The 9,757-nt window shown below is 34.5% G+C and overlaps 2 protein-coding genes across 2 annotated transcripts; one reads left to right on the forward strand and one right to left on the reverse strand.

Moving 5' to 3' along the window:
- Positions 1-2,940: 2,940 nt before the first annotated feature.
- Positions 2,941-4,125, forward strand: LOC110896448. The gene is made up of 3 exons (XM_022143789.1): positions 2,941-3,121; positions 3,311-3,519; positions 4,087-4,125. The coding sequence occupies exons 1-3, from the start codon at positions 2,941-2,943 to the stop codon at positions 4,123-4,125; spliced, it is 429 nt and encodes a 142-aa protein (XP_021999481.1).
- A 1,053-nt stretch (positions 4,126-5,178) lies between these two features.
- On the reverse strand, positions 5,179-8,636 carry LOC110896435 (AP2-like ethylene-responsive transcription factor At1g16060). Its single transcript, XM_022143782.1, has 8 exons — positions 8,398-8,636; positions 7,800-7,879; positions 6,843-6,851; positions 6,653-6,741; positions 6,288-6,361; positions 6,039-6,089; positions 5,460-5,533; positions 5,179-5,378 (listed from the first exon to the last, which is right to left on the reverse strand). The coding sequence occupies exons 1-8, from the start codon at positions 8,634-8,636 to the stop codon at positions 5,179-5,181; spliced, it is 816 nt and encodes a 271-aa protein (XP_021999474.1).
- Between the last annotated feature and the right edge of the window lie 1,121 nt (positions 8,637-9,757).

The following is a 9,757-nucleotide window of genomic DNA, read 5'->3' on the forward strand; positions in this document are numbered from 1 at the left end:
TTCCTGCATAGTACAATGCTAGTAAGTATACATGTTATTTGTTAAAATTCTCATGTTAGGTTGTATGCAAAATCGCATGTTACCTGTTGAATTTCGCATGTTAGGTGCTAAAATTCTCATGCTATACTTTTTTCAAATTCGCATGTTATACGTTAAAGGTCGCATGTTAGTTGTTAAAATTCTCATGTTACGTTGTATGCAAAATCGCATGTTAGCTAATGAATTTCGCATGTTATGTGGTAAACTTCTCATGCTATACGTTTTTTTCAAAATCACATGTTGTACATTAAATTTCGCATGTTATGTGTTGAATTTCGCATGTTATATATACATGTCGCATGGTAAGAATTTGGTAAGAATAAAGTAAAGAAGATTGACAGAATTGGGAAAATTTTTTGAGTGATGAAAGTAGAGTTTTAAATCAAGGAATTTGAACCTGAAAATTGGGCCAAGTTACGCTCATTTAAGTTTGGGCGTTTTCTACCCCTTTTCCCTTTATCAAGCTACCCGCTTCTCATTGACATTATTAATGAACCATTCATTGTGTGACTAACTTGGATTCTTATACATTGGCACTTCACATTTTTTTTAATCCTCACACAATACTACAAAATAAAAGAGGATGAACAACGACAATATCTATCAATAAAAGATAATTGCTAACAACCATCCTTAGGAATTTTTTCTATGGATAATCTCATTTGCGACATATTACTGACAAAAGTTACTGGTGGATCATTGATGCCCTCATTTACCTTTGGAAGTTGAAAGAAAAGAGTAAAGATGTTTGGAAAACACCTTGGTTTTGCCTTTATACCTATGTGCGTGAGAGGTGAAAACGTTTAGTAACCATACGAATTAGTTTGTTTGACTAAAACTACCCGCAAATTAATGATATTTTAAAATCATTTAGTAAAATTAAAAACTTATTAAATTAAGGTTAATTACAATTCATTTTCATTTTTTGGGTATAATATGAGGTTGTTGGTTCATTTCTAAATGAAGGAAAACACGTAGAAAACACAAGCTTAGCTTGTTCGATAACTAAGAGAACCCAAAATCGTACTATGCTTTGCAGTTGACGAGAAAGAGAGAGAACTCTCACATTTTGTTCCATTTCCCGATCAAAGAGATTGAGAGACACCTTCTACTTTCTTTGGTAAGTTTTATGAAAAGACCATCATAAGAAACCCTCATGTGATTCTCAGGTTAGTCGGTCGTATGCGTTACGTCTCACATCTATTTAAGGTAATTTGTAAAACCTATGACTTTAGCCAACATGTGATTCTTCTTCTCTCACTGAATACCGTTACTATTGATTCCCATCTAATTTCTAACTTTGGAGTTATTAATTGTAACCTTAGCGCTAAACTCTAAACCATGTATACACCGTTGACAAAACACCTCTTTAGTTTAGAAAAGTTTCTTTCTACAAAATCAATAGTTACCAAAGTATACCAAATGCAACAATTACATTACGAAACGTTCTAAAATTTCATAAGCGATACAATGTTAACCTAAACATAACCATTTTGGTTATCCTTATCTATATATAGGATTAGGTTCGTTAGTGAACAACCCCCTTGATAGTGTACACTAGCTCTAATCCTAACCCTTGATTATCAATATAAGAGTGTATACATAAGTGTATATCAATGGCTAGGATTTGACTTGACGATGAAAATACACTAATGTATTTTACGATTTGATGATGTAAATCAATGGCCAAGATTTCTTCACTCAGTTCACAAATACAATAATGTTCACTCTATAACCCCACCCTATATATATAAATGCAAAGATGATAGGCACGACAAATCATCGACCAGACAAGTTGGCATTGACGACTCACTATGTTATTCCTACAGAAAGCATATATTCTTTTTTATTTTCCTACGCGCTTACCATACATGTTGGTACTGACGACTCCATAAGCATTTTTGACGGTAAACATATTCTCTATTTCATTTTCCTAGGTGTTTCCGAAGATTTTACTAAATGCAATTATATTGTTGTATTTGTTATCGCATAATCATTATTGAAAAAATAAATTAATTATTTGTTACGCATTTCCGACGAAAACCATATTTATTATTTTATTTGACTTTGATTTATAAAGATTCCTTCTACTAAATTAACATCCGCATAGAAATAGTAAATACTAAATGCAACAACTACAAAGCAATCTAAAAGTTAATAAACCCTAGAATTTCAACCTCTAACAATTTGGGTTCTCATTATCCATATAAACACAAAGATGATGAACATGACAAATCAATGACAACATGTAGGCATTGACGACTCAATAGGGAAAAAACAAATAAAAATCAAAGTTAGACAATTTTTCCGAACGAAAAGTAATGGAGGTTGTTTTATAACGTCAAAATAAGATAGAAACTTGATAGTTTTGAGCAAAAGTAATAAATCTTTACCAAACATTGCATACTGATTTAACTTGAATCCAAAGTTTTATACCCGAACAACAAGTGGATTAATTGATGTGATCGCTCGAGGTGGAACAAGGTTTTGGAACAAGGTGGGGCATGATTTTTATCAGGTTCTTAAATTTCATGAATCTGAGACAATTTATCATGGATGTTCTCCTTCACTTATAGCTTTAATTCCAAAAAAATGGGATCCGTTGGGATTCAATGATTTTCGGCCCATTAATCTTTTGGGATGCATTAGTAAGGCAATGTTAAAGGTGCTAGCTAAAAGACTAAAACGGGTTCTGAATTCGGTTATTTCGAATAACCAATCAACTTTTATAAAAGACCACAATATCGTCGATGGGCCACTTATTATTAATGAAGTGATAGCGTGGGTAAAAGGAATGAAAACGAAGATGTTGATGTTTAAAATCGATTTTGAGAAAGCTTACGATCACGTTAATTGGGACTTTTTGGATTTGATTCAAGAACAAATGAACTTTCCTTCAAAATGGCAAAATGGATTCGGGCAATTTTAGCGTCCGCTAGATCTTCGGTGTTAATAATTAGATCCCCTTCGTTTGAGTTCCAATTATCTCGCGGGATTAGACAAGGAGATCCTATCTCTCCCTTTCTATTTCTCATCGGGATGGAAGCATTTTCGGTTATGATGGAAAGAGCGGCGGATGAAGGTATTTTTCAAGGTATAAAACTCCCGAATAACGGTCCCTCAATTACGCACCTTTTGTTTAGGGATGATGTTCTTTTGGTGGGGCAATGGAACAAGGAAAATGTTCTAAAGATGGCTAGATTGCATAGATGTTTTAACCTTGCTTCGGGGTTAAATATTAATTATAGCTAATCTAACATGTTTGGAATAGGAGATTCGGATGAGGATGTTAAGATGACGGCTAAAGAGATCGGCTGTCAAAATGGGAAAATTCCATGTATATACCTTGGGTTAATGATTGGAGCCAACATGAATAAAATCGCCCATTGGCAACCGGTTATGGAAGTGTTCAAAAAAAGATTGGCTATATGGAAAAAATCTACACTTTTGGAAGGGGGCCGTCTTACTCTTATCAAGCCCGTAATGGAGACATTACCTACTTACTACTTCTCTCTTTACAAAGCGCCCATTAAAATCTTAAATCAACTAGAAGCTAAGCGTCACACAATTTTTTTTTTTTTTGGGGGGGGGGGGGACCGAGGAGAAGCACAAGATGTGTTGGGTGAAATGGGACAAAGTGATGAGACCAAAAGAGGACGGGGCCCTGGGTATCACACCTCTTAGGAATGCTAATTTAGCTTTATTGACCAAGTGGTGGTGGCGAATTAAATGAGAGAAACAAGCGTTATGGAAAAAAGTTATCGAAGCAATTCACTTTAACAAAATAAGGGCGACATACATGCCGTTGGTAACTTCAGTATCGGGCGCTTGGAAGTCTATTGCGGGGCTGGATAAGAGCATGATACAACATAATATAAGGTTGGAAAATTGTCTCAAAGGGATAGTGGGAAAGGGAGTAGAAGTTCGGTTCTAGTGGGACATGTGGATAGGGGATGAACCTCTCAACAAGGCTTTCCCTGATCTCTATGTATTGGAAAAAGAGAAAGAAGTGAAAGTTCATGATTGTATTGAAATATGAAATGATAGTGTGACATGGAAGTGGAGATGGAAAACACAAAGTTTTAATCAGAAAGATCTAGAGGATATGAAAAGCTGGATGATGTTTTGAAACACGCTAAGTTCACGCGGGAGTCGGACTGATGGGAAAGGAAGTTGGATGATAAAGGCATGTTTTCTGTGGCATCGATGAAAGCGGCTTTATGCAAGAATAGGCAGAATCTGAATGTTTTTAAATGGAGATGGAATGGATGGGTTGCAAATAAGCTAAACACATTTATGTGGAAGGCTTTGGATAATAATCTTCCGACCCTAGTGGCGCTGAAAAAAAAAAGAAGAATTAACATCCCAAATACTTTGTGCAGCTTATGTGGCGAGACAGAGGAAGATAGTGATCATCTTTTCACGTCGTGTACAGACGCAACGACCATTTGGCAATCTATAAACGACTGGTGCAAAATACCAAATTTCTTTGCCTTCTCGATTAAAGATTTGGTAATGATGCATAGTTATGTGAAAACGAGTAATTATAAGAAGAAAGGTATTCAAGCGATAATTTTTACGGCGGCATGGTGCATTTGGAAAGAAAGGAACGAGGCTATTTTTCGGAACAAGGCGACAAAAATCAACAAAATAAAGGAAGACATTAAAGCATTGGGATATTTTGGATGAAGAATCAATCTCCATATAAAAACTTAACGTGGAAGGATTGATGTAATTTTGTTCTATAAGCGTAGTGCGCTTTGTTGTTGTAGTGTGCCCTAGCGGCTTGCTAGGTGCATTTTTTAATGAAAGTTGCCGTTCAAAAAAAACAAGCAATCTAAAAGTTAATAAACCCTAGAATTTCAACCTCTAACCATTTGGGTTCTCATTATCCATATAAACACAAAGATGATGAACATGACAAATCAATGACAACATGTTGGCATAGACGACTCAGTAGGGAAAAAATAAATAAAAAACAAAGTTAGACAATTATTCCAAACGAAAAGTAATAGAAGTTTTATAACGTCAAAATAAGATAGAAACCTGATAGTTTTGAGCAAAAGTAATAAATCTTTACCAAACATTGCATACTGACTTAACTGGAATCCCGAGTTTTATACCCGAACAACAAGCGGATTAATTGATGTGATGGCGCGAGGTGGTGGTGGTGGGTGGCAGCGGCTGATCTTCAGCATGAGATGGTACGTCGCAAGCAGAATTGGACCCAGGTGTCATGCTTCTTGTATATGTGCTTTTGTCAAAATTTGTTGCTGCATTAGTTCCTTTGTTTTTTATTGCTACAACATCATAAGCATGTGCAGCCTCCTCTTCAGTACCTGAAAAGAAAATAGAAACTCACTGTAAGTGCCAATATAGTGAGATTTTTTGGACAAGAGTAAAAATAGATCAAAACTCACTGTAAGTGCCAATGTAGAGAGATTTTTTGCCACCGACGTTTCCAATCCTAGCTTCCCACGTATTACCATGATGCCTGCAGTTGTATCAAAGAGAACACAAACACATTATTTTTGGAAACATCGTGTCAGACTCTTTAGTTAGCAAAACTCGACAAAATACATCAACCTACACTTTATACTAAACCCTTAAATATACCTCATCTAATACGTATACTAATTATGGATAGGATCGCGGAATATGATGTTTTATTGACTGAACATTCTTCAATACAAATGAAGTATTGACAGGATCGGAGGTTTGTGACGGTTACAGAGTGTCGGTTAAGTTAGATAACTGCCTAATACTTAGGTTATAAAGCTTGACTAGTTTACAACACTGATAACCCAATTAAATAAACAAATGATAAATACAAAATATTATAAATTCAAACTTAGACAAACTATAGCTTGATCTGCATGACTGCATCTCTTAATTATAGGCTCCTAAACTTTCTAATTCAGTTTTCTTTTAAGAATTATATGCTAACAATAAAATCAAATGAATTAGAAAAAAGGAAAAAAGAAATGACTTGAAATGACCTTGCAACCCCTCTGTATTTCGATGCGCCTCTTGAGAAACGGTCGCTTTTCCTGAGAATGAAGAGCAGTCTAGTCATTTCATAGCTAAGTAGAGAAATTCGAGAACCATAGTATAAGTTGCCATGGTTCTATACTCAAATTTAGTTATATATTGAACATGTAATATGCATTTATAATATGTGTGTGCATTTATTTGACTATAATTCTTACTATTAAGTTATGCATGTATACAAACTATTAAGTTATTACCTTTTTAAAATGTCGAGATAGTCCTCCTTGGTTTTCTTCTCCATCATTTCCAAATCTTTCTCATACTCAGTCACCTACGGTTAACTTATTAGTGTCAAGTAACTTGTATCTTTTGAAAAGTTAGTAATGAATAAGAAAAAAAAAACAAGTTTTTTCTTTTCTTTTTTTTTTAAACGGCAAATTACTGGAGTATCATCGTGCCACCACCAGCGAAACCACCCGATCATATCAATCTCCACTAGCTAGGCTATAATGCCTATACGCCAATTCAAGAGGAAACCCTAAATCTGGAAAAACTTCCTTGTGGGAATCGAACCTAAAACGAGTTAACAATATTAGTTATATAGACTTCATGTTTATAATACCGGGAAATTAGTTTGCGTAGACGTTCCGAAAAACTTGAGTGCTGCTAAATCGTATGCTTTTGCGGCAGATTCTTCTTCATCATATGTCCCTAATTGCAAATCCATTACGGGTCATGCTTTAATTACATTTCAATGTTGATTATAATATAGTAAACTACAACCATGCTTAGAAGATTGATTTGTATCTTACCGATATAAACTGCTTCATCCAATAGTTATTTGCATCCGACACGAGATACAATAAACATATAAATCAAGTTAGCAAGATCAAAATGGTGGTCACAAAACAGGTGGACAACCAAGAAAAGCTAGTGGTCAAGAAAGGAGGGTCGACTCAATAGGGTTGTAAGATTAAAGAACAAAGTTGTCATATTTGTATTTTCTTTTTGTGAATTCTTTAAAGCTTGTATATTTTTTAGCCCCAAAACAGGTTTAGTCGCCACACATATTTTAATTTTCTGATGCATCTTATTCCATTATTTTTATATGGTTACTAACTAGGGACAACTATTGATATTACATAATTTTATTTAGAATATTGGATTTTAACAATCCTAACTGTTGTCAACAGTCCTAACATAAAAATCATTGGCAGTCACCTCCAATGGACTCTGACTAACGGAACTCTAACATCGTTAGTTGCCGGTTGCGGAAAAACGTTTTTGGCCAGAAAAAAGTTCCTAAAGGTCTGATTTAAAGTTACAGAGAGCTTTGGGACGAAAATGTTGAGTTTTCTGACTAAAAAGGAGATTTCCGACGCCTCAATAATTGGGGCTTTTACAAAGAAAAAGTTCCTAAAGGTCCGATCTAGGGTTAACAACAGGTTTGGATCGAAAATGTTGAATCTTATGGCTAAAGTTTTCCGACCAAAAATGAGTTTTCCAGCGAACTCAATAATTGGGCTTTTACTAGAAAAAAAAAGGTTCATAAAGATCTGATCTAAGGTTACAAAGAGGTTGAGAAAAAAAGTTGAGTTTTCCGGCGAAAAACGTTTTCCCGACGACCGACACTAGGGTTACGTTAGTCAGGATCCATTGGAGGCCAACATGTTAATAGTTGGGATTGCCCGTGGTTGGTTGAGACTGTTGGCAGATAACAATGAATAGTTGTGATTATTAAAATCTAGTAATCCATTTTATTTTCTAACCTTGTTTTCCCTTCTTTTTTGTTGCGTTCGATGCCTCTTTGTCCCACAAGTGAGCCTCATATCGTCCTGTTTGTCGATGTCTGAAAATCAAAACTATCTGTTATCCAAATAATAAAAACCTAGAAGAAAAGTTTTCTTATACCCTAATATCTTTCAAGAAATTTATAAATATTCATTGTCGGTAAAAAAACAAAGACTATGTATTGTGGGCAAAAGGCGCTCAACGTCACCACCACCGCCCTACCATTACAACAATGACGTCGTTGGGTGTTGCCCCTTAGGGTGTGGCCAAAATCATGGGTTTAGGGGCATACTTTATTTATTTTTATTTTCTAAAAAATATTAAATAATATATAATCTAATCATTTAGCTCTATAAAAAAATAATAAAAAAACTGTTTTTCAATTTTTTATTATTCACCACACCACATTTCACACCCCCACAACCCCCTTAGTGGTGTAAATGGTGAATAAAAAAAGTGTGGCTACCTTTAACCCCACCACAACACATCCTAAAAACAATATCATTCCCGACATAGAAACTTAACAGTCAACCCTATAGCATAATTTTTTTAAACACATTCGTAAATCTCCATCACCTGCTGACTCCTCGGAACATTGAGGTGCGTTTGGTAGTTGCTGGGTTAGGGTGAGTGTTGGCCGTGACAACATTACTGGACTGATCAACAAGTGGCCTTGTTGATGTCTGAATGTTAATTTCATCACCATCAACCTTGTGTTGTTTTTTCACATCTGAACTTGATGCATCACTTTCCATACAAAACAAGTTAGGCCTTTTTAGGCTTGCTTCAGATTTTGGGCTAGTGTTCAAATCCATAAGAGAACCTTGTTTGGACTTCAAAGCTCAATCTAGAGATTGATGTATGAGAGAGAGTGAAAAGAAAGATGCAAAATGAAGGTTTTAAATATAGAATTGAGACATAACTATAAATTACAAAAAGACATGAATGAAGAATATTTTCAAGTCAATGGTAGAACAAAAACAAAATCACTTGAGAATAATCACCTTAAAAGACGCATAGCATTTAATATATGAGAGATATGGTTCATTTACCTATTTATATTTACACTAATTATAGAACTATTAAAAAAATAATATCTCTCAGTAAAAAGTAATACGAATACAAACTCTTTAATTCTTTACCACCTAATATCCATCTAAAAACACATAAGACCATATGTAGTGGTACACATGAGTAATATCACTACCTATGGGCGTTGTGTGCAATGTGTCAGTCCAATCAGCAATGGGGCATATGAGACGTTTTTTCTAAAATAAGTGTAGTGGGCATGTGGGGATTATGTTAAAAAGATGTGTAAATAATATTAAATAAAAAAACATCAAAAAACTTTATTGGACAAAGAAAAAGGAGAACAAAAATGATTGGCCTATATATATATGAGAATGATCCGTTAGGAACCACCCTTTATTACGAGAACCGTGAGAACCAATGTGAACACAATCAAAAATACCTAAAAATAGCTAAAAAACACACAAAAAAAAATTTAATATTTTTGTTTAAAAAAATCGTTGGATTTCGTTAACAAAAAAAAAAAAAATTTTTGGCTACTAAAAGTAGCGACTTTAAAGTAAAAAATATTAAAAAAAAAAATTTGTGTGTGTGTGTTTTTTTTTGGGATTTTTGAGGGTTTAGTTTTTAGCATTTTAGCTTGGGTAGCGCGTGGGGGGGATTGAGGTTTTTTTTTTTTTTTTTTTTTTGGGGGGGGGAGGCGGTTAGGTTTTTTTTGGGGTTTAGTTTTTAGCGTCTAACTTAGGGGGGAGCGTAGGTTGTTTTTAGGTATTTTTGGTTGTGTTCACATTGGTTCTCGCAATAAATGTGATTCTCGTATAAACCTTACCCTATATATGTATATATGTGTATATATATATATATGTATGTATACATATACATATACATATACATATACATATACATA

This window comes from Helianthus annuus, chromosome 2 (genome assembly GCF_002127325.2).
Source record: "Helianthus annuus cultivar XRQ/B chromosome 2, HanXRQr2.0-SUNRISE, whole genome shotgun sequence".
Classification (NCBI taxonomy): Eukaryota; Viridiplantae; Streptophyta; class Magnoliopsida; order Asterales; family Asteraceae; genus Helianthus; species Helianthus annuus.

Coding starts and splice junctions, on each gene's coding strand:
- LOC110896448 (XM_022143789.1), top strand. CDS start 2,941: ATGGCAAAATGGATTCGGGCAATTTTAGCGTCCGCTAGATCTTCGGTG. Junction 3,122..3,310: donor GGAAAGAGCGGCGGATGAAG/GTATTTTTCAAG, acceptor TGTTTGGAATAG/GAGATTCGGATGAGGATGTT. Junction 3,520..4,086: donor GTCTTACTCTTATCAAGCCC/GTAATGGAGACA, acceptor ATGAAATGATAG/TGTGACATGGAAGTGGAGAT.
- LOC110896435 (XM_022143782.1), bottom strand. CDS start 8,636: ATGGATTTGAACACTAGCCCAAAATCTGAAGCAAGCCTAAAAAGGCCT. Junction 7,880..8,397: donor ATGTTCCGAGGAGTCAGCAG/GTGATGGAGATT, acceptor TTTGATTTTCAG/ACATCGACAAACAGGACGAT. Junction 6,362..6,652: donor CTACGCAAACTAATTTCCCG/GTATTATAAACA, acceptor AGTTAACCGTAG/GTGACTGAGTATGAGAAAGA.